The sequence below is a fragment of the Hesperophylax consimilis genome, chromosome 6, assembly GCF_061612785.1.
Source record: "Hesperophylax consimilis isolate HC1 chromosome 6, BYU_Hcon_1.0, whole genome shotgun sequence".
Lineage (NCBI taxonomy): Eukaryota > Metazoa > Arthropoda > Insecta > Trichoptera > Limnephilidae > Hesperophylax > Hesperophylax consimilis.
This window is the reverse complement of record NC_142841.1, coordinates 26565594-26591721: the sequence shown is the minus strand read 5'-3', so window position 1 is coordinate 26591721 and position 26128 is coordinate 26565594. Positions and strand designations below refer to the sequence as shown.

The following is a 26128-nucleotide window of genomic DNA, read 5'->3' as shown; positions in this document are numbered from 1 at the left end:
AACCTAACCTAACCTAACCTAACCTAACCTAACCTAACCTAACCTAACCTAACCTAACCTAACCTAACCTAACCTAACCTAACCTAACCTAACCTAACCTAACCTAACCTAACCTAACCTAACCTAACCTAACCTAACCTAACCTAACCTAACCTAACCTAACCCAACCCAACCAAACCAAAAATTTGGTTAAAATCGAAAGGAAAAAACAAAAGCACTATTCATCAGTAAGAGGAAAACACTCCCACCAAACATTGTGATGAATGGTAAAATTGTTCCACTCTCTCGGGATTGAAAAATTTTAGGGATAGTCATAGACGACAAGTTAAATTGGAGCAAGCATGTGGACATGGTATGCCAAAAAGCTGTCAATATAACCAAGAAACTTGCATTTATGGCAAAACCTACTTGGGGACTAAGTTCTGAGATATTAAGGACAATCTACATAGGAGTAGTCGAACCAATAATAACTTACGCCGCGACGGTATGGGCAACAGCTGCAAAACGAAAAAATATTCGCAAAAAACTAGATAGAGTCCAAAGGGCCATCGGCATTAGAATATGTAAAGCCTACCGCACTGTGTCCCTTACTTCTGTGCAGGCAATTGGGGGACTAACACCTTTGGACCTAAAACTCAAAGAACTCAGACTTATCGGTGAGACAAAAAGGAACAGAACTTTGCATCTACTACCTGACGATAAAAAGTACCAGGGAATCGTAAAGGTTACTCATCTACCTCACCCTAGTAAACAAATTGGAGAACATGTCATCTTTCCAGGAACATACGAGAGAAACTCCTTTGAAGAGAACGAAATAGATATATACACAGATGGAAGTAAAACTGGAGGAAAAGTGGGTGCGGCCTACACAGTGTTCAATGCTAGCGGAGAAATTTTTTATTTTTTTATTTTTTATAGTGAATACCTCACAAGTGTCCCAACTGCTCCCGTCTGGAGCCAGTGAGACTATGGCATCCCCAATTGGGGGATGTTGTGAGGCTGAAGGTAAGTGGGGAAGGGAAACAGGAAGGTGGGGAAGTACCTGGCTATTCAGATCTAGTCACTAAACACGGCTAAAGCCATTTGGAGCAACGTTTCAATTCTGAATGGTAGTCTTACACCAGGGCGATACTGGTAGTATCTTCCACTCTGGGCACTCTGTCAAATTACAGCAAAGAAACTGCCCCTGGCAGATTACTGCTCAGTATTTCAAGCAGAGCTTTTCGCAATAATGCAAGCACTAGAGTGGGTCAACAAACAGCATTGGGAAAAAGTTAACGTCTTAACAGACTCACAAAGCGCTGCACACGCACTAGAGTCAGGGACACCAACCAACCCTATGGTCTTCAATATACAATGCTCGGCTCAACTCTTGAGAGAAAGAGGGTCTACCTGTAAATTTTTATGGATACGCGGGCACAATGGAATCCATGGAAATGGAAATGAAAGAGCAGACGAGCTAGCAAAAGACGCTGCATTAAAAAGCAAAACACAAAAACTCTATTTAAAATTCCCACTGAGCTACGCAAAGTTCAAAATAAAGGAGGCAATTCTCGAAGAATGGGACCAAAGGTATAAAAACTCTGATACAGGTAAAGGAACACGGCTATTTTTCAGGAGTATAACAGAAGCCAAAGAGTTTGGTAATAAGACAACTCCAACTTTCGAACTCACACAAATCCTTACCGGTCACGGAGCAAACCTATCCTACCTTCAGAGATTCAAGCTGAAAGATAGTCCCGCATGCCCGTGTGACAAACTATCGGACCAAACAGTGAAACATCTGTTGCTAGACTGCCCAATGTTCACGATGGAAAGATGGCAAATAACCAAAGAATGCCAGAGAAGAGATATGAACTTTACTGACATTTCTGATGTCATAAAAATTATACCTCTCCGAAAAATCTTCATTAAGTTCGCAAAAAACATCATTACAAAAATTAAGGAACAAAATAAATAATAATCAAAAGACATAAAAATAAATTTAAATCACATTAAGCACGATCACTATAGCTATCCGATCAATCTAAAACATGGCTAACGCAAGAAATCACGAACCAAGAGCGCTAAAGAACACTTCCTATCCTACAAATGGTTCTGTCAAGAGGGTAAGCAATTATAATCTTAACAGAACATCCACAATTTTCTTTCAGATTCACAAAACTACTCCGGCTGAGGTTTTACATGGTTCCCTCATGCTGTCAAACAAATGTTGGAGTAATGGATAGCCCATGTCAGATAGTCCCACTAACCTCTCTAAAAATAACATGAACCCTTACCTATCTCAACATACATGAAAAAATTAAACTCAATAGCTCATTAAAAAATCAAATAGTTTAAAGAAACCTTGATAAATAATAGACAAGGTAAAAAACAGAGAACACCCAAAGGAAAAAAAAAAAAAAAAAAAAAAAAAAAAAAAAAAAAAAAAAAAAAAAAAAAACCTAACCTAACCTAACCTAAGTTTAACTTTATAAGAACATTTATGTTTAAGTTTAACTTTATAAGAACATTTAACCTAACTTAACCTAAGTATAACTTTATAAGAATATAACAAATAAAACAATGTGTACTAATATTACAGAAAGCGTTCGTTTTATACATTTCCTAATACGATATTGGAATTATATACAATTCCTAGGAAATGTATACATTTCCCAGGATATGTATGTATATATTAAATAATTTTTAAAACAATATTTTACACATTTCCTAAATAGCTTCGGAATTGAATACATTTCTTAGGAGTTGTATACAATTCCTAGATAGCATACATTTCCTAGATATCATACATTTCCTAGATATCATACATTTCCTAGATATCATATATTTCCTAGATATCATACATTTCCGATAACATATACACGGTATGGGGATTAAAGTGCACTACATGACAGTAGAAGTAAGAACGATTTATAATTTTTTTCGAAATTCAATTGTATTTTGCCAATACAATTTTTTTTTCCATACAATCATTTCAACTTTTTAACCAAAAACATAGGTTCAATAGATATTTAATAAACATAGGTACCTAATTCCGAAAAAGTTATTTATTTATTACTTCCTACTATTATATAGAATCACCTCTCCAGACAAACTGAATAAAGAAGATTGTCCGGGTGTGGGTTTGTTTTTAAACATAGATAAAGGAATTATAATTCCTTTATCTATGTTTAAAAACAACTATACAGGGTGTCCGGAAACTCGTAGTACAAGCGGGAAACTGGTGAATCTACATCACATTTGGAGTCGATTTGTAGTATATATTTTTTTTATTTGAGCTTTCGTTATCGAGTAAATCGAGTTTGAAGTTGATTTTTTTTTTTTTTTTTTTTAATCAAATTCTTATAAATTATTACTGAAGATCAAAGTACCCAACTAATTAAAACTATTAGAAAGTAAAACAAATGAAGAAACTCGGATTTGAAGCATTATTTTGAAATCACCCTTCATTTAACCCGGTGTAATCATAAAATATTTCTGCTCTGCAGGGTTAAAACATCTGTTATTCAACCCTAAACACCAGAAAAAACTTTAACCCTAAAATAGCCGAAAAATATTTTTTTTTTGTTTTTTTTTTTTTTTTGAAAATGCTCAAATCAAAAAACTTTTATGTTTTTTTTGGTTCCCCATGTGGTGTAGATTCTCCAGTTTCCCGCTTGTACTACGAGTTTCCGGACACCGTGTATATAGTTGAAAAAAAAATGAGTAAGAAAAATGAACTTACCAATTGCAAAAACATGAGGTGGCATTTTACCCAAGGATTGTCCGTGATATTTTTTTATCGTACTAGAGGCATACAAGTTGGCTATGTCTTTATAGGGATTAACTGCCACAAGAATATTGGCTACATAGGTCTGAAAAAAAAAACAATAATATTTAATTTCATGAACAGATATTAGAAAAATTGTACACCATTATTATTATCATCATAAACTCACAATTAATAAATTGAAATGTGAGGAAGAATGAAATATGAAAATTTCACATTTCATTTTTACATGAAATTCGCAATTTTCAATTATCTACTCAACACGAATTTTATTATTCATGATATTCTGGTGTGGAAATAAATAATAAGGAAGTAATATTGTAGATTCTAATTAAACTTTTGACTGAATAATAATAAATGAAAAGCTTGAATCGAGTTGAATCCAACTTGAATCAAGTTTGATTGAATAGCCATAATGCAACTAACTTTACATCAAAAATGCCTTGTACTGCCCCACTATTTTCACTGCCCCACCCATTTCTTCTGTAAAATACGAAAACGGGAATATAGGTCTGATTTTACTGAAAAATTACACCGCTTTTCCCAAAAATTACACTGAAATAATGCGAAATTTGCCGAAAAATACCTAACACCAAAGAGAATATAGCATCACTTTTGTTGCAAAATATCACTGTTTTTACTGAAAAATATCAGCGCTTTTCCCAAAAATTACACCGAAATAACGCAAAAAATACTTAACACCACCTTTCCCAAAAAATGACGATTTGCAAAAAATAAGACAGCCGTGCAATAAAATGAATTATAGGACTGGTAAATACTAATAAAATAAGATAGATTCAACAGTGCAACTTACATATATTTTCTCCTTCTTATATCGCATCTTAACATTATTTAGGAGGGTTGCTTCATTCAGAAACATTAAATTACCTGTAACAAAAAAATATTCACAAATTAGTATTGCCGCATTTTCAAATTGATTCTAGTTGAAAAGGGTTGAAAAACAGGTGTGGCGCCACAGTTTGGCATCCAGCGGGATGATCTCCACCACAGGGAGAAAACTTACTGATATAAAAAACTGTTAATTTATTAAAACTTTGGTCAAATTCTTCGTTTTCCTGTTAAAAAGGGACTGCAGGCCTTTAACGAATAAATTGACTTTTGATGTTTTATTTTGAAAAGCTTTTGTTGAATGATTTCCTAACAAAGTATCAGTTAAAATGAAGACAATATTAATGATTCAGAAATGAAAATTTGAAACAGAACAAATAGAACAAGATACGGTCACATCTAGGACTCTAATCTAGGACCTTTGCCTTGTCCTAGGTTCGAGTCCTAGATGTGACCCTATCTTTATCTGTTTCAAATTTTCGTTTAGAAATCGCTAATATTGTCTTCAATAATTAAATATTATAATTTAATCGAATATTACTCATTAAGTTATACCAAAAAAATATGATATTGAATGTTTTATAAGGACGGCGGAACGCGTGTTCATACAAATATTGAAATTGATATTAACATAATGAAATTGTTGCATTCCATTATGATACTTATTTACTAGGAAAAGAACACGTGTTCTCGATATATTCTGAATGACTAATCAGAATATATCTATCTTTCAAGAAATTGGCGTGCTATCAAATTTTAACAGGATAATTTTTCTCCATGCATCAGCTGTGCTTGCTTGCTTGCTGTAGACCTGCCCTAGGGGGGTCTGTGGGTCTGTCTGTCTGACATAAAACACTCACTTTTTTTTTTTTTTTTTTTTTTTTTTTTTTTTTTTTTTTTTTTTTTTTTTTTTTTTTTTTTTTTTTATAAATTTAATTTAGATTAAATTTGATAATATTATTATTAAGTTCTGCAAGTGTTTTAGTTTTTTATTATTGTGACAGCTGTTTCGGCTTACAAGGCCATTTTCAAACGTTGGTTAGTCCACATTGAGACGACGTTTTTACTAACCACGTTGGACTAACCACAGTTTGAAAATGGCCTTGTAAGCCGAAACAGCTGTCACAATAATAAAAAACTAAAACACTTGCAGAACTTAATAATAATATTATCAAATTTAATCTAAATTAAATTTATAAAAAAATTAAATGGAGTTCTACGAATTAAACACAAAAACAATAAATAAAACACTCACAGTTGTCATCCACCTCGGTGTCTGGCTCCCCAGCGGGGAAGACCTCCTCCAAGGCGCAGGTGCGGCGCCGCAGTTTGGGGTCCAGCGGGATGATCTCCACGCCGTCAGCCATCAGCTCGTGGATGCGGCCCAGCACGAAGCACTCGACTGGGTCCCGCGCCCATACGAGCTGCTTCTCCATGGCTACTCCGTTACTCCGCTACTGCAACAGATAAACAAAATATCTATTATTTTCTATACACTTTATCTGATTTCCTTATCACTTCATCATCTTCATCATTTTAAAAGTCCAGAGTTTTTGCTACTTAGGTATAAAAATTTCCCGACCATTTTTCCGACCAAAACTTTATCATTTTTCCGGAAGAAATTTTTTTCAGAAATATAAAAATTTCCCAACACAGAAAATATCCAAACTTCACATAATATCAATAAAAAAATTCCCGATCCGTATTCCGAACAATTTTCCGAGAAAATTAAAATCAATTTTCCCGGATGTATTTTTTTTTTAGAATAGCAATAAATTTACAAAGTTCACATAATTTCAAAAAGACAAATGATTTTATTAAAATTTCCCGACTTATTTTCCGATAAATTTCAAATAAAGTTTTTAAAGATCAAAAATTTCCCATCATGAAAAATTTGCAAACTTCGAATAAAAAAATCAAAAAGATAAATGTCTAATCAAACAACGTTTTCCAAAGTCAAATAAAAAATTTAAAAGAATAAAAATTAACTAATGAACCCAGCTTCATGTACGACGTACATTTCTGTCACGGTTTTTTGTCCCTGTGACTTTATTGCTACTAGATCATTATTTTTTAAGGAACCGGTTATTTTTGGAACCGGTTCTTTTCAGCTTTTATAAAATTCTAAAATTTGAACTGTGCCCATGAACAAAAAATATATTTAAAATGATATAATGTACTTATATGGAAAATGTAATCATGAATTTTTAGAGCTCTCAAACCTATTAGGTTAAAAATTGCGAATGGGGAGGTTAGGGGGTAGAATTTTTGTTATCAAAATACACAATTTCGGCGACGTTCTTTAATTTCTTGAGTTCTGGATGGTAAATATTAGTTAATGGAAGTTTTTTACATTGTAGAAATTATTTTTCATTCGTCCAGTGAATTTCATATGAACGATGTTATGAAACATACATATATTACGTAGGCATTAGGCACAAACGTTTTTTTTTTGGAAAGAAAAATTAATAGTGATAAGTAAATTTTTGCACGCATTCTAATATTCATTGTTGAAAGGGACAAAACTCTACTATCATTGAACTTTTACTAACTTTTTATTGCAGGGCCAAGTATGTAATGTATTCTTGAAAATGTAATAATTACGAGAAACATCAATAATACTGCAATGGTTTTCACTCATGTGTGGTTGAAAAAATGAAGTTTATCAACAAAAGCGATAAGTTTCATCGGTCATATTATTACATATTAGTATTACCTACATGGTAGGCACCTAGAACCTGCATCAAAATACTAAATATAAGTTTGAAGGTTCCCAATAAAATTGTTATACGAAATAGTACAAATTGTTATACGAAACAGTAGAAATTGTTATAAGAAACAGTACAAATTGTTACACGAAACAGTACAAATTGTTATAAGAAACAGTACAAATTGTTATACGAAACAGTACAAATTGTTATAAGAAACAGTACAAATTGTTATACGAAACATTACAAATTGTTATACGAAACAGTACAAATTGTTATAAGAAAAAGTACAAATTTTTATACCAAACAGTACAAATTGTTATACGAAACAGTACAAATTGTTATACGAAACAGTACAAATTCTTATAAGAAACAGTAAAAATTGTTATACGAAACAGTACAAATTATGAGAAATAGAACAATGGCTTCAGATCTGATGAACTTGTATTAAAATATATTATATTTAGATTTGTGTACGTAAATGGATTGAGGTTCTGCCGTCGAGAGAAATGTTGTAGCCTTTCTTTCCATTACATGGGTCCTTTATGAAAAAGAGGGGGAAATTATATATTTATATTTTTTTCTTTATTCATAAAAATATATTTGGATACAGGTTTTTTACATGCTTTTCGACTACCACACTAGACACATGTCCGTATTATGGTAGTCGAGTATGGGATTCATTATAAGGAATTTAGTATTTAGCAAAAACAAATTTGGAACATGAAAAATACATACTGTGTTAGGGTGCCAGAGCTATATTTAAGATTTGTAGTGATTTACGTCTTTAAGCTTCGATTGAATGATTTATAATACATACAGGGTGTTAAGGGACTTAGCTTACTTTAAAACAGTTATTCCTGAGAGAAAAAAATCTTACAGTCACCGAAGATCAAAATTTGATTTACATTATTGGTTTGTTTGATTTACAAAACTTGATTTACAAATATTGATGATATATTTAAGCAAACTTCCATTATAAAAATGTGTAAAGAAAAAAATAACACAGAATATCAAGAATTTTACAAACTGATGAGAAATGGAAATCAATTTATTACGCCAATCTTTAAAACAACTCAAATGCAAAACCATTATATTTACCAAGCCATAAAAAACTACAATAATCTCCCTTCCGAATTGCGCTGTATTACGAACCAACAAGAACAAATAAATAAAGTCAAACTTTTTTTCCAAAAAAATTTATAGTAAAAAAATATATAGTAAAAAAATATATATATATATATTATTATATATAGTTTACATTTAAAAATCTAAGTAAGAATTGTGGCTCCCTTATCAGGCACAAGAGCTCCTCTTTTCTGATAAGGTATACATGACCAATAATGAACCTAAATATTATATTTTGCAAAATATGTATGTATTAATGTAACCCATATGATCTATATTAAAATAATTAAAAAAAAATTAAAAATTATTTACTCCAAATAATGTAAGGAATCACTAAGTAAGTAAGTCAAGTACATCCCTTAACACCCTGTATACATAGGTGTTGTGCAATTATTTTACATGAATTTTGTCGCTAGTATGGAGGATCAGAACAGTTTCGGTTTTTGTGAAAATTTATAGAATAATCAAAAAAAAATACAACGTTTGGATGAAACCAACATCTTTCCATTGACCAGAACATGATAAATGAATGATGACAACCGTGAATACGTAACGAAACTGACTTTTGGGGATTCCTACAGTTCGAAGACTTCAAGCCATACAATTCAGGAATTACAAATGTGCGGGGGATACTAAAAATAGACACGGCATTTCTGCTAAAAGAAGGTGCGAATACAGAAATAAAAAGGTAAGAAAGAGAAGAGATGCTGAATGAATCGGAGAAATGCGGAAGACTGGGTGAATGAGAGGATTGTATTCGCGATTTGCGAATACATTATCTGCAGCCGACGCATCATTGGAGGAACTCAAATATTTTCGGGTTATTCGTAACCCTGGAATATTTTTCTCTATTTTTGAAAAAGAAGATAATTTGTGATATATAAATGATAATACATCTGTTATTATATGAGAAAGGGTGAGAGATCACGACGGAGCTATTAACGGTATGCCTTAAGTGCACAAGTGAAAATAACGTGTGATAAAACAATGCAGGTACGACCGTATTACGAGTGAGAAGAACGCAAAACCGATGTAATGAAAAAATAAGAAAGGGTGCTTAGATATTTTTGACAATTTAGATATTATAATTAGATGTGCCGAGAAAGAAGTGTTAGCGGATAAAATCATAAATCTGATACGCCTCAATAAGAAGACATGGAGCGATCACGAATCAAACAAATGAGTCTTGTCATTATAACAGATGTGACAAGGCCGACTAGAGTACAGACTAATAGTCAAATCACTATGTTTATTTAATATGCTTGCGGAAAAAACAACACATAAATTAGCAGTAACAAAGAGTACCTATAAACACCAATGGCCGCCATTTGCAAACTGTCGTTGCTAGATGGCACTGACTTGAACACATGACACTTCAAAAACCGTCGCCCGCCAAAACCTGTACTTAAGTCGGCATTGTGGATGTGAGATGACGTGCGTGAGAGAGATAGAGAAGATTTGTGTGACGTTCCATCATCTCTCTATACCTACCCCGGCAGAGAATGGTGTGATGGTTAGTTGGATTTTTTGGTTCAAGTGCGTATTTAATTGTGATTTGAAATATCGTTTTAAAGTAGGTATTTAAATGCAGGGTGTTATTTGCCAATGAATTAGGATTTTGCAATTTGCATTCAGCTTAGTGTTCAGTGTTTGGTGTTTGACGGTGATCTGTTGGTTGGATCAGATTAACTCTCGGATGAGTGGTCCAGCGAGCAGGAAGCGAGGCGAGACGGACACGCTCCGGAATGAACAAACCGTTAACATCACACCAAACAAACACCTTCACTGCTGCAGACTATGGACTCTCCCTGCCTCAGTTAGTCCCCGTGGCTAGCAGGCCACATCATCTCAATACTGACAATGTCACAGACGAAAACGCTACTATAAGTAGTTACAATAGTGATAGTTAATGGTAATGATAAGGTCAGAAGGCAGCAGAGGACAACAAACGTGAGGTTAGCCTATCAGAAGCTGGGCGTACTATTATAAGTAAGTATTTCAATAAAACGCAACTATAAGTAGTTACAATAGTGGTGGTTAATGGTAATGATAAAGTCAGAAGGCAGCAGAGGACAACAAACGTGAGGTTAGCCTATCAGAAGCTGGGCGTACTATTATAAGTAAGTATTTCAATAAAACGCTACTATAAGTAGTTACAATAGTGGTGGTTAATGGTAATGTCAGAAGGCAGCAGAGGACAACAAACGTGAGGTTTGCCTATCAGAAGCTGGGCGTACTATTATAAGTAAGTATTTCAATAAAAACAAAAAACGATATGCGCTGGTTAGTCGGGATAGAGATTTTTTTTCAATTCTTTGGGAATCAAATTCTGGAAAAGCATACGAAAGGTGGTGTTCCGATGAAGCAACAATATCATCTGTTTATTTAACCAAGTAGATCATTGTATAAATACAATTATATATTTGTACAGCGCCCTTGAGGTGATTTTTCACAAAAAAAACGGCGCTATTTATCTGAAGTGACCAGCCAGGTACGTATGTTTTTCTGTAACGGTTTGCAAATAATATGTATGTTTTTCTGAAGCTGTTTTTAAATAATACAATTAGACAGAGACTAGGAATTCGTAATTAATTGTACAGCGCCTTTGTGGTGATTTTTCACAAACACGGCGCTATACAAGTTATCCAATTATTATTATGAAAGAGCCAATAGAAGATAAAATAAAAGGTAACATTCGTCCAGAGGATAAATCCAAGGCCTCTGGCGTGAAATGAACACAAATTAGTACGGCTAGTGTCAAGAGGTGACGGTCGTGGGGTTCCCACCCAGGCGTCACGGATTCAATCCTCTGTTAGTCAAGTCCTCCGGCAATGTACAAGCAAAATTTTCCGTTTAATATATTATTGTAGGAGGGGAAATAAAATCATTTAAAAATATATTGTATACGAGTTAAAACCATTACCCATTAAAAAGAGTCGAAAGTGAAAAACTTAGTTTTTCACGATTTTTTTGCATCGTTTAAAAGCTACGGAGAAAATTTCCAACAAAGTAACATCCGAATGTATAAATATTGAGGCGAGATCGGGGCTTCGGTAATCGCCGTAATGTAGGAAATTGCAATGAAAGTAAATAATTGAACTATAATCTATACTCGCTGATGTACTAGTAGTGATGAAGCAATCAATTTAAAAAGCGTTAGATTAAAATCAGTGAGCAGGCATATAAAATGTAACCTCAACCAAGCATTCGTACCTACTGCAAACAACGTAGACATTATATCAAATTCGATACGCTTTCTCTGGACTATAAAATGCAATGAAATAGTTTCATATTAATAACACTTATTTTGAGTAAGAACCATGACCATGAATAAGGAATTAAATTCTTTGTTTTATAAATATGTACAAAACATTAGAATGGAATGAAACTGGAAACTTCCGAGGAAAACCATAGGTGCCCTTTAGTAAGTTATAAATATACTATACCTGCACTGTAGGAGGTAGGAGCAGAGTTTGTCGGATTTGAATATCACGGAAAGGTCAACAGACAGTAATACAAAAGCCCTTACATACTAATTTTAAGGCATGTTTAAAGGTCATAATAGTAAATACCCAGATAAAGCCTGAGTTTCAAGACTCATTTTCGAAGTATTGTTTCTTAAAACATGCAAAGATATTTTAGTCATATTTATTGTCAAATTTCCTCGTGTCAGAAATAAATAGAAAAATCAATGTACATTTCATGACAGAAAAGTTCACCGTTTAGTTTTTAATGGTACAAACCACAGACAGATTCAGATAATCAAAGTTTTCATGATTTTAGAAGAAAAATCACTGCCTTCTTGTGACAATTTTAAACACTCCTAACAAAGTTGTATTTCACAGAAAATAATTCTTAATAATTCGTAATTGAAATTAATTGAAGTTTATCAAGAAGTATACCCACTATCGTCAAAAAGGCATACTTTTGTTGATAATTAAGCCGAGATAACATATAGCTATCTCCAGATAAGCAGTCTAGATACCGCTGTGTACGTACCTGTTACATACATACAGGTAGAGGACAATCGGAGCACCTGTACTATATTATATCAATTAATTATTATTATCGGAACTGCCAAACATACCAGGAAATTCATCACTTTGGAATTATAAACATAAGCTCATCGTTAAATATCCGCTATCGTATTGCGAAAGGGATACGAAGAATCACATTGTTCTAAGAATTTCTTGTTTTTAATCACATAGATAAGATATATAACTTCACAGAAGATGAAGAACTGAATGAACTGTAACTAAAGTAAAGAGAGAATACTGCATCGAGACGAATCGGAAATAATCGAGCATTGTCATATAAATCTATAAAACCACCGCACCGCCAGGAAAACAAGACACAAGCGTAACTGAGAACTAAGATAAGAAATAACAACACACGTAACATACACACACAAACGTTAAACAGTAAACCTACTAATATTACACTGAAGGTTTCTATAGCGTTTAATGGCTGTAAATAAAGACTTACTCAGTTTCTGCATGCAATATAAATGATTAGTTATCGATTATTCGGTCGATTCGGCGCGACCAAGAAAGCAATTGAAATTCTGACACATTCAATTTCAATAGTATTTTTAAAGAAATAATAAATTTTCGAATAAATAAAACTTAAGTTAAAAAGAAACCATTATAAAATATAAAGAAAACATGTTGAAATAATGAAAAGTGGCAACTATTTACAAGGAAAAATGATAACATAATGTAAGTACGGATAAAAAAGATGAAAGAGAGTGTTATTTTACCAGCAGTAATGATAACGCTAGCCGTTTAAATGCAACCTTACTAATACAAAAACTGTTGAATAATAATTGTGATTATACAGTTTACTCGCAAAGGAATTTCATTATCTTTCGATGATTGATAATCCAAACTTAATAGGTAGGGCCGCCAAAAGATAGCTAGTTAATCTGGTGAAATAAAAATTATTTAATGTATTATTATTACTCAACTATAAGTTACTACAATTACCTGTAGTCTAATATCAATGTTTTGCGACTATTACTCATTTAATTGATTCGTAAAGGATTATTTCCCCATTGTCGCCATTTTCCGCAAATCTCTGCAAATTTCTGAAATGTCATTAACTTTTGAAACTGCTACATGTATTTCATAGGTGTAATAAAAAATGTTTGTTTGTAATGCATAAGAAATTACACAAAAAAACACAATTTGCAATTGAAGACCACAGCGATGGCACACACACTTATTGTACGTCCACTTTTAGGTAAATTTGAGTTATATAGTTTAAAAATTTTATCTTTGTATATATTTTGTTTTACAGGCAATCTATGTCCTAACCCACGTGCGTTCATAATTATTGCAACTTCAAAACTATAACTTAATATAGTGAGTAAAACATTCAAATGCGTTTTTCTCAAAACTAACTATTCTTGACATACAATAAATGTGCTTTGTTAAATGGCTTTTAACGAATTAATTGACTGGTTTCCTAATAAATTATCAGTAAAACACGAATGTGTTATGGGCGATGTCGGAACACGTGTTCATAAAAATTATAAAATTTTAGCATTTTCCCATATTATCAGGACAAACGTAGGTGCATAAACAAGTGTTCCGATATATTATGAATGTACTAAAAGTTTATTAGAAACGGCATGCTTTTAAGATTTTAATAAATCGGCAACACTCATTTTTGTCTGTCGGTTAATAATTTGAAATAACTTTACTGTTTGTCTGTTAGAAAACTGACGATAAAAAAATTAAGAGTCATCATAATAACAAATAACACATCTACCCTGATGATGGACACTGCAATGCTGTCCGAAACGTTGGCTTAAGAAGGAGTTAGCGCAACACGGCATAACACCCCAAAAACAAATAACAAAAATACTTTTGGCCGTGAAAATCTTAAATCATATAAGAGTCATCATGATTAATTTCGTAATCGTCAAACTGACAATCAGCCTGTGTCAAGAAGCGTATAATATCGCATGTGAAAGGCCAAGCGCTAACTCCCACGTCATAAAAGTCTCGAAGCCGAACATGTAACTCTCTTCTGAATTAGGCTTTACTGAGCCTCTGTGGTCACTATCTACTTCGAATTGTCTCAGTATTATGTAGTTTATAGGTAATAAGCAGGTGTATTTGCATTTGCCTCGTATCATCACGTGTTCGTGTGACTTGTGCTAACTAATGATACATACGGCGCTCGTGCGAATCGACATTGCTTTCATCACTAAAACAATACAATGAAACTGCAAGTGGAGAGCAAACAATAACAATGGCGCTAACTGGGTGATGCAAACTAAACACCGTCCCTGTTCTCTTTACAACAAGATGTAACGCATAATGCCATTATGCATAAAAATAATGATACACATTGGGATCGTTGAAAGAAGTGCTGTTACGCAATAATTTAATTCGGCATTCCCCAAGGCTTTGTTCTGATACCAGATTTAAAACGATAAAATATAATAAGTCTACAAAAGACGGTGGGAATAAATGAAGCCGGCTTTTCATGAAATATACACCTAATACTTCATATACACATGAGAAAAGCACGAGCCGAGCAACCGCAAGCGACGTTTCGCGCCTTTAAGAAAAAAAACATATACATGGATACAGCTACGATACACCACCCACCCGACGGACGAACCGTATGAAGGAAGTCACAGAAAGGACCTTGGAAGAATAATGAATATTACTTCACTTAGACACGCTAAGCACTGATATGGTGTGAACCTATGGACGTGAGGAATTCGGGTTTTCAAATTGCATTTCTGGAGATCGCGACTTTCGATCCAGAGGAAAACGACTTCAGAGATATCCCACCCCAATTACAATTAACCTCTAGACTCAAAACTGTGACTGAGAGTAACATATTAAATAGACGCATTTTGTTTCCGCCCGCCTTAATTTGCTATCCTATCTATCCTTTTCCACACGAAAACAACCAAACTAAAAATAAACATTCACCCTTTGTGGAAATTGGCAATTTACTTATACCTACCCTTAATTACCTTTTTTTATATTCGTATGATTAAAAATATCTAAATAAAGTATGATTATAAATAAATTAAAATAAATGCAATTAGTCATAATAGACCCAATATAGTTTTGCATGACAAAATTAAAAAAAATAACTTATATCATTGATGTCGCTATTCCCAATTCCTGTAATATTCAAAAATCTGTTAATGAAAAAATAAGAAAATACACAGATTTAGGAAATGAGATAAAAAGAATTTGGCGTTCTCAGACTGTAAAAATATTACCATTCGTTATTTCGGCTACTGGCATTATACCTAGCTCTCTCATTAAAAATTTAGGCGCATTAGATCTATCAAAAAATGTATACATAAAGATGCAAAAGTCAGTCATTTTGAATACATGTGGATAACGAGAGATTTTTTAAATATGTATGATGAGGGATCAGTAGGATTTATAGGCCCTGTTAGGAGTTCTACCGAGCCGAACCAGAAAATATCTGGAGTCGGTGAATTATTTTCCCATTGGATCTCTGGTGAGTTGACGTGTTGTTCTTTGTTTTGTATTTATTTTGCATATATAATGCACTTGCATAATGTTGATTGACTAGATGATCATTTGTGGAAAAGTGTGTGGAAGGGTTTAGTTTTTCCTATGGGGAAGATTTAACCCGGACATAAAATCGGAAAAGCCAAAAAAAATAATAATAAAAAAAGAAGGCCCCATAAGAGTGTACGCATACGACCTTGAATAGGAAATGTGTGGGTACGCTTTCCGCCACAATATCAATGACTTGATTTTTTGCTATAGACAACATATGGACACTGGGGTAGCTCTACAGATGTTGCAAGAAGAAAAACATTTTTTATAGCATAAATAGCAATTATTAACATCAAGCTGAATCAACAACAATTAATTAAATCAGCTCGAATTCAAACGAATCGGGACTTTTACTTGGAGAGACCTCGCATGCTGCTTCGTAAGTGGTTGACATTTGACACTACAGCCATTGGGTGGCCACATATGAATGCAGTTTTATTACTCATTTTAAATAAGAGCATCGGTGCAAGATGCAGGCTCGGTAAATGCTATATTCGTTTCCCAATGAAATATCACGGATTCTACAAACATGTGTGACGCAAACCCTTGTAAAGTTTTTTGAAGTAGAATACAAGATGAACAAGGAAGGAATCCAGAAATTGTAATGAATGCGGATAATTTTATGCCAAATTGTGCTACGTATATTCGCATACGGATTTACAAATTATTTCAAAAGAATTCATGCTTTTTGGAAATCTTGAAAATATTTTTTGTTTCTTTTCAAACCGAACCGAGTGGAATTGACCATACTGACCAACAAAACCGAGGTACATATGACGTCACACGTACCCCGTCAGATTTCGATCGTTTTGGCGGGCTTTGAAAAATGAAAATTTTGAAAATTATAAAATCGGCATTTATAAAGAAAAGAAAAATCAACAGTAAAAAAAAATAACCGAAATTCCTTATTACCCATGGTGATGCAATCAAATGAAAATGGTCTGACTGCTAAAAGCAGGAAAGTATCTAATAATGAATGAGGTAAATAGTTAAGAAGGTCTTGTGAACATTTTGCGAATATCCTTCGACCTTCCATTGTTTAAAACAATGGGCCTAAAGGAACACCGAATCAACAGAAGGTTAGTTATTTTGCAACTGTAAACCGTACGCCCGCCCCGTTAACCAATATGCAGTTAGGTGCTGTGCAAGAAAAAAATCACCTAACTTGTTCAAAGACAATAATTTACCGTTTAGCACTCGTTTCTGCAAAAAAGCACGCTGGCATAAGCCGCAATACAGCAGCAGCAGCGACACAATCAAAAGCCAAGGAAACTTCTAAGCTGAACATATTCGTATATTATATTATTTAAATTAAGTCCACACAGTGGATACATTTAAGTGGCTTTAATACAGATAAACAGATAAATCCGCAAATAAATTAAAATAACGAAACCCTGTTTATCTACTTTAATCAAAATTACGGTGGAAATCACCAAAAAGATAAAAGCACCGCTATAATATCAGATGAGATAATAATATTGTTGATAAGTAGTGTAATTTATAATAATATATAAAACTGTTAAAAAGTTATTTTAACACGATTATAATATTTAAAATTAATAGAAATATAGATATAATGTACAAGCATAAAAGTGAATTACTCCGCATACCATAACTAACTCAGTATTAATTCGCAATACACGACAGGGTTGATACGACATTAACAGGAGTTGTCAAAGGAAACGAGGCTAGCAGTCCAAAGCGAATTTCTGATACCAACCCTGAAGTATGGCAGCGAGGCATGGAACTGGCAGAGGAAGGTCAAAAACTGACGGAATTTAAAACTCTAATAGAAAATATGAACGAGATGTGAAAATAATGTAAGCCCATCATTCTATAGTTTCTGATGTGACAAGACAAACAGATCTCCTGCTACATAGTCAAAATAACAATGTAGTGTTTCATTGGGAACTTTCCAATCGGGAAATAACCACGATAACAACTGTCGGCGTTGTTCAAAGTCTACCTACCTCTAATGGACACAAACGGATCTCCTGCTACATAGTCAATATAACAATGTAGTGTTTCATTGGGAACTGTCCAATTGGGAAATAAACACGAAAACGACTGCTGACGTTGTTCAAAGTCTACCTGTAATGGATACAAACAGATCTCCTGCTACATAGTCAATATAACAATTTAGTGTTTCATTGGGAACTGGGGAAATAATCACGAAAACAACTGTCGGCATTGTTCAAAGTGTACCTACCTCTAATGGATAAAAATCGGCACATATCAGATAATTTTTTTCTGAAGATAAAATAACTTATTTATTTTTATGAAGACGTTCTAAATCACATTATAAGTATACTAGCTGACGTGTACCCGGCGTTGTTCGGGGACTTTTCTCTACTTTCTATAAATATAGTAATAAATACAAAGAAATTCGCTAAATGATAGTGAAAACTCTATCAAAATCCGTTGCGTAGTTTAGTTTAAGGCTCGGATAACGACTTTAATTTATACGGATTAGAGATTACAATTGAATTTAACTTATGGTAGTGGATTTTGCGATTTATTATTTCTTGGAATTTGCAAGAATGGAGCTGTCGAAAAATGAGAGTACTTACCTAATATCAATAAGCCCAAATCATTCCGTCAACATATTATTATCATGAATTGGATTTGTATAATAAATGTCCATTTTATTTCACTATCCGGATTCTACAGTAACGGGGAAGACTTATTTAGATATTTAGAGAAGAAAGACGAACCAGTGCAGAATATGCTGTCGGTTGGTTGGTTTAACGGTAGACTGAGAACGAAGTAACTGGATTGCCTACTTAGTTATCTTGTAAGAAATCAACACAAACACAGCGAAACCTATATATGGCGGTCCCAAAACGGTTACAAAAATATTATCTTTTATGAAACAATACTAGAGCACTTGTGTTATCTTTTAACCTTTTAAACAAGGTGTTACGCGATTCTCATTCGAAGGCTTATATTATTATAGGTCTACCAATAATAACATGTTCGTTGATTTGTTAAGCCATGCGGAGTTATTACCTAGGTACTAACAAATACGTTTAACAGGAAAACAAGCTTACTGAAGATTTAATCATCTTCACTCGGAGGACCCGTAGCCAGACCGAGGAAGAGGTGGTCTGACAGTGTGGAAGAGAATTGAAGCTGAATGGGGAGGTCTGAGGACTGGAGGCGAATAAATGGCTAGAAAAGAAAACTGGAGAACATTTATTTTTATGTGGATACCGCACAAGAGTCCCAACTACTCCCAACCGTCTGGACCCAGTGAGACTTTGGCATTCCCAATCGGGGTATGTTGTGAGGCAGAAGGTAGTGGTGAGGGGGGGGGGGGGGGGGGATGGGAGAGAGGATGGTGGAGGAATACCTGTTTTTTCAAATCTGGTCACCTAACAAGCAAGTTTCAATTTTGAATGGTGGTCTTACACCAGGGCTATACTGAGATATACTATGTGGTGACGGATAAATCATCACAATGATAATTCATCACATCTTTAAAAAGTTATACACGGTGTCCGGAAACTCGTAGTACAAGCGGGAAACTGGAGAATCTACACCACATGGGGAACCCAAAAAAACATAAAGTTTTTTGATTTGAGCATTTTCAAAAAAAAAAAAAAAAAACCAAAAAAAAATATTTTTCGGCTATTTTACGGTTAAAGTTTTTTCTGGTGTTTAGGGTTAAATAACAGATGTTTTAACCCTGCAGAGCAGAAATATTTTATGATTACACCGGGTTAAATGAAGGGTGATTTCAAAATAATGCTTCAAATCCGAGTTTCTTCATTTGTTTTACTTTCAAATAGTTTTAATTAGTTGGGTACTTGGATCTTCAGTAATAATTTATAAGAATTTGATTAAAAAAAAAAAAAAAAAATCAACTTCAAACTCGATTTACTCGATAACGAAAGCTCAAATAAAAAAAAATATACTACAAAATCGACTCCAAATGTGATGTAGATTCACCAGTTTCCCGCTTGTACTACGAGTTTCCGGACACCCTGTATAAAGTCATGGAAAGTGATGAAACAAAAACTTTATTAACTGGGTTAAGTAGGTTAGGTTAGGTTTAAATTTTTTTCATCGTTTATAATGACTTTATATCACTTTTTAAAGATGTGTTGAGTTATCATGGAACCATACTAAATATTTTGTTAAATTAATGAATTGTGAAAGAACACACATTAAATAAAATTTTGTTTGCGCACGCCGGGATTTGAAGCCGCGACCTTCGGATTGCTAGTCAAGAGCCTTACCCCTCAATCACGGAATCCGTCAAAGGGGAGGAAGAGGAATGAGAGGCATAATCCTCCTTTGGGATATAGAGCCGAAATTGTGACAAAGCAGAGTTGTGATACCACCTCATTCTTGAGCCAACGTTTCAAAAAGTCTTGCAATATCCATCAACTGTCCGATATTAGACACTGCTTGCAACAACATCCAGCAAATCAACTAAAATAACTCACGGTTTTTTTCCAATCAAAGTGTTGAATACCCACGACCATCATTTACTTGGGCCGAAATAGGTGCGAAGTAGCCAATTAAAACATCTTAAAAGGGAGACCAAAATATAACGTAAAAAAATTTCGTTTTTAATTTCATCCGTGATCATTATTTGGAAAATATACTGCCATTAAGTGGAAGAACTTATTATAACATTTGTAATGTACAATACTAAATGGCTTGAGTGGGATGGTAGTTGACCGCCCACTAAAAAGTAGTTCAAGTTAATTCATAATATACAGAATGTATCGGCAAGTACCCGACAAACTTTAACCAGCTATTCCTCAGCACATTTGGAGTAAAAAATGTTATGGGCGCTTTGCTGTCCGGTAACATTTTTTTCCATTAAAAACAAAAAATAAATAAAAAAAATCCACACTCCGTCACTGTCATTTGCATTGAATCTCGTGTTCAACAGCTGTTATTAGCAAGTGTGTCAAAAAGTGTCCTCGCTCTTTCGAACACACTAAATAATAATAGTTAAAAATGAGACGAATGATGCCGTGCCATTTCGTTGTGATTGTAAAAGCGCGCCAACGTAGGTAAGTACGTACATTATTCAACGAAACTCGAACAAAATATTGCCAGATGGGTTTTCAAACTTTGACAAAGGATAAAACATTGGTGACATGTGGAGAAAATATGAATAATAATTTTTTTATAAAAAACAAATGTTACCGGACAGCAAAGTGCCCATAACATTTTTTACTGCAAATGTGCTAAGGAATAGCTGGTTAAAGTTTGTCGGGTACGTGCCGATACACCCTGTATATGGGTGGTTGCAGTCCTACAAACTGAGCGATCGAGAAGATAAAATTTGCCCCAAGCGTAAAAAAAACTCCATCAAAAGGTAGTGTTTTTTTACTATATCCTATTTCCATATTTAAAGAAACCATGTCTGATTTCGAAATTGATATTAGTGTGTAAGATTAATTTTGTGGTGTCTTAAATAGATCTGTTATCTTTATCTATATAAATAAAAATATAAATGTTCGCTTGTTAAAAATCGTAAATCTCCGAAAGTTCTTCACCTGCTTTAAAATTTTGACACAACGCTGTATTCGAATACGCGTGTGTTTTTAGTTAAGTACCTATATTATATAGATGTTACATGTGACAAAAAGCGCCATCATCGTAAAAACAAGACGTGCCATTGTTTCTCTATCTGCACAGATAGATTGAGCCACAGCAATGCGTGGCGAAGTACAGCTATTAAATATATTTTTGGAAAATATACAGTTTTTAAATAATTTTCCCCAGAAAAAAGGCGTTGTGTCAAAATAAAACGATAAGACAGTGATTAATGAAACTTTGTACCAAACGTGGACAGTAACTGTCTTCCAATCAGAGATGTGCTTTATTTCAAATAAATCCATTTCAAATGGAAATGCAAAATGGGTATTTTCCATTTTGCATTTTAAATGCCTTTCTAAAAACCATTTTGCATTTTAAATGCTTTTCTCAATGCATTTTCCATTTTAAATGCTTTTTTGCAACATTCTTCCTACTATCTCCAGTCATCTTTTTTTCATAAGCCCCAAATATCAGTCGGTCCTCAACCTCGCTATGAGAGATAATTTACATTTGTCAAGTTGCTCCCTGGTAGGAGACCTGGCAATTGAGTGATACCATTACAAAAAATACTGATTCAAATACTGAACATGGGGCCATGACGCTGTAATATTAAATATTAGATAGCAGTTTCTATGTTTTTACGTTGGCAACATTAGTCCCGCGCAATTTTTTTGTGGTTTCATAATCTGTAGTCGTGGTGTTTTTGGATTTACCATCATGTAATATGTTTGTTCTACATTGATGTCCATTATTAAATGACAAAATTGTTTAAAAATTCTATTATTATTTTAATTGTTTGAATGAGAAACCATTTTGCATTTTCAATGCATTTTGAAAATAGGTATTTTGCATTTTGCATTTGAAATGCTTTTCTAAAAACCATTTTGCATTTTGCATTTTCAAATGGAAAAGTTTTGACCCATTTCCATTTTGCATTTCAAATGGTTTTGGGTACCCATTTTGCACATCTCTGCTTCCAATTATAATGCCAATGTTTAGAAGAATGAAAACACCATGCTTTTTAAAAATATCTATTTAAATTTCAATTTTCTTTTCTTGAATGAATGAAATGGAATCTTAGAAGTGGAAATTAACCCACTTCCCGACATCCCATCCGATATATGATACTGGCAGATAAGATCGTTGTGAATATACTGCAAAAGCGTCACAAAAATCACCCATCCGAAAAACCGTGCGCTCTGAGCTTTCCAATTATAACTGACATAATCAAATCACGAATTGGCTTAATTGATAACGCGGTGCACTCATTTTAGCCAGTCCCTGGGGAGAAAGGTTCAATCATAAGTCGAACTAAAAAAATATGTATATTACATTTTTTTAAATACATCGATTAAGGCGATGCACTACGTAGTAATTCAAAATCATGTGTTTTTGGTTTGAAAATTTGGTCGCATAGAAATGTTTCAGATGCTTTAATTAAATACTGTGAGTAGAATACATCTTGGCCTTTGAAATAATCGAGTATTTTTTAGATAAGTTTTTTTATAAGCCCAGAAAAAAATAATGTATAAGGCCTATGAAAACTGCTTTAAAGTTCAAAATCTCCTACTTGCGAATCCATTTTCGGTTATTATTTTATTGTACAATGTGACAAATTAAGTTATTTATAAAATGATCGGAAAAAAATTAAATATTATGCCTGAACATCCACAAAATAAAATAAAAGGCACTTTTTGGCCATGTTTTTTTCTTGCATAAATCAAAACAGGCGGATGGTGTTAAACGGTAATTTAAACCTTATCGCCATCTACGTAAGGGGTGTTATTGATAGCGGCTCGATTTAAAATATTACACTACGTCGTGCATCGCCTTAATAAAAATAGATGTATTTTTTGTTGTTTTTTTGCAATGAATATAGATTAATCATTGACGGGTGAAATGATTTGATGAGGGGGGACTTCAGTAAAGCGTCATACCACTGGAGTAATTAATGACAATTCGTCTCAGAAACGTAATTAATCAATTCCGTTATATATATATACGCCATTAGTCGAATTAGTGACACTGAATCGATGTGCCCAATTTCTAGAACCAATTGATCATCAGTTCATCAGCAACCGCGGTGGAACTATTACTTACGACTTGTGACATAATCTCGTAAAAACGTCGGACAAATTAAGGATCAAAAGAACTTTATCAGTAGCAGAGACATTATTATAATAACAGATTAAAAGTTTCGTAATACGAGATTGCCGATTTGATCTATATCTCTTAAAGATGTTCATGATAAAAGAATGTTAAAATTTAAAAATTTCTGTTAATAATTTTTCGGTTAACTAAGCACATATTTTCATCACGTACTAAATTTTATTTTAGGCATTTGTAGATCTATGTTCACAAATGTCTAATTTGTTATTGATATTGATACATAAGTACATTTTGTTTTTATCAATGTGGCTCCTACAATCCAGTTTGAATCTATCAATTGGTGCAAACTTAATATTTTCATGAGACATGAAGACTTGAATTTAAAATATATTTTTTTATTGTTTCAATAAGAAAAAATCTCGAAAAAGAGTTATTAAACTCGTGCAAAGCAGGGTACTGCTATCTACTGGGAGGTAAGTACTTTTATTAAACTCGTGCAAATCAGGGTACTGCTTCTACTAGGAGGTAGGTACTTTTATTAAACTCGTGCAAATCAGGGTACTGCTTCTACTAGGAGGTAGGTACTTTTATTAAACTCGGGCAAAGCAGGGTACTGCTTCTACTAGGAGGTAGGTACTTTTATTAAACTCGGGCAAAGCAGGGTACTGCTTCTACTAGGAGGTAGGTACTTTTATTAAACTCGTGCAAAGCAGGGTACTGCTTCTACTGGGAGGAAGTACTTTTATTAAACTCGTGCAAAGCAGGGTACTGTTATTTACTAGGAGGTAGGTACTTTTATTAAACAATTGCAAACCAGGGTACTACCACCTTCTAAGAGGTAGGTAGTTTTATATTTAAAAAGTAGTAAATAAAGTGAAAATTTATAAAGGAACATACGCTATCGGAATATTCCTAGCCGAAGAAGAAAATTTGAAACTTGTAACACGACTCACTAAAAGATTCGCATGAAAAACACGCTGTTACCTACGTCTATATATTTGACTAACTTCAAAACAAAACAATTAACTGGTAGCCTATGAAAGTATTCACCAAAGCCGTGGAAAATTAAAACTTCATCTCGGACTAGATCTATAGCCTACATCACGGCGAGATGTCGCGATTTCACTTGGTGCTGACAAGAACGAGCGATGTGAGGGCATGGAACATTAATCTGAATACAGTAGGCACCAGTTAACCGTAACCTGCTGTACAACCTACTAACTAACACTGCACAAGAGCTCCAACTGCCTGAAGCCAGTGGGACTATGGCATCCCCAATTAGGGTATGTCGTCAAACTGAAGGCAGTGAAGCAGGAATGAGTTGGAGAAAAGGAGGGTTGGGAAGCCGGCTCTCAATCAACATTTCTATTCGGAATGGTGGTCTTTCAGCAAGGCGATACTAGGAGTATCAACCACTCGTATTCGTATGCCAGAGTTATTTGTTCATATTGGCATTATTAATAATTTTCTAGTATCCAAGTAGCAAAGTAACACCCAATCAACATAGCATTTTACCTAAATTTTAAAGTTTACTAGTTGCATATGTTAATTAATTAATTTTATTAACAAATCTTTCAATCAAAAGTCAACCGGGGCACGTTAAATTCCTCTCTCGCGCAGTTTTTGTAAAAAATTTGCATAACCTCTTCTCTGATTCATTTGAATAATGTGTAGGTACAGCATAATTTTTCCGTAGGTTAGTGAACATATTTTTAGGCCAGGCAAAATTACATTTTCGGATTGTAGAGTCGCCGCAAAAGCAGCCCGGACAAAACCGATCAACTGATCATATTAACCGGCGCCAACTGCACATATAAATATACCGAGTAATTATTCTATCACTCCCACATCGCGGTTAGAGTCTCCACTTACCGTTTTATAAACCGTTGACTGAGATTCGAGACCCTTTCATACAGACACTGTACATATACGAGATTAGACGTAGGCTATCTAGAATGTAACCAATCGCATTTTATTGGTTTACAGTCTGTAGACTGGGGTAATGGCGTCTGAAAGCATTTACATCCTGGCTAGGAGAAATCGTCCAACATCCCGCCTACTAATTACTAGTTGTGATGTATGGTAAAAAGTTGGGTATTCAAGCGATAGATGGCACCAGTCATAAAGCTTACTCCAGAGTCCGACAGATGTCACAAGAGTGTAGCAATTGCCTGTGGGGTATCCTTGTCAGACTTCATGCTTCTAGAAACAGAGAATTACCAACCCTCGGGTAATGAACAGTGTAGTTAAATCCAGACTTATATTTACTGTAACGTAAACACACGAAATTATAGTAAAGAACCTTTTACTTCTTCACAAGAGTTCCCAACACAGAAATCTGCTAGTAAGCAGAGATATAACACTAGTTCACAAATAATTTTAAAGATTAATAATAACACATAATTCCCGCACAAAGCACGTTGGTTTTGATCAAT

At 33.9% G+C, this 26128-nt stretch overlaps 1 protein-coding gene across 7 annotated transcripts in view; it reads right to left on the bottom strand.

Moving 5' to 3' along the window:
- The window catches only part of jar (Myosin heavy chain 95F jaguar), a 102808-nt gene that overhangs the window by 44821 nt on the left and 31859 nt on the right, over positions 1 to 26128 (bottom strand). For 5 of the 7 annotated variants that reach the window (XM_089632505.1, XM_089632508.1, XM_089632510.1 and 2 more), the window contains exons 2-4: positions 5877 to 6078; positions 4587 to 4660; positions 3728 to 3857 (exon numbers count right to left, since the gene is read on the bottom strand). In XM_089632505.1, the coding sequence (XP_089488631.1) occupies positions 3728 to 3857; positions 4587 to 4660; positions 5877 to 6057 (385 nt within the window). In that variant the 5' untranslated portion in view covers positions 6058 to 6078. The remainder of the gene's footprint in view (positions 1 to 3727; positions 3858 to 4586; positions 4661 to 5876; positions 6079 to 26128) is intronic. The other 2 variants (XM_089632507.1, XM_089632512.1) reach the window with 1 other exon arrangement.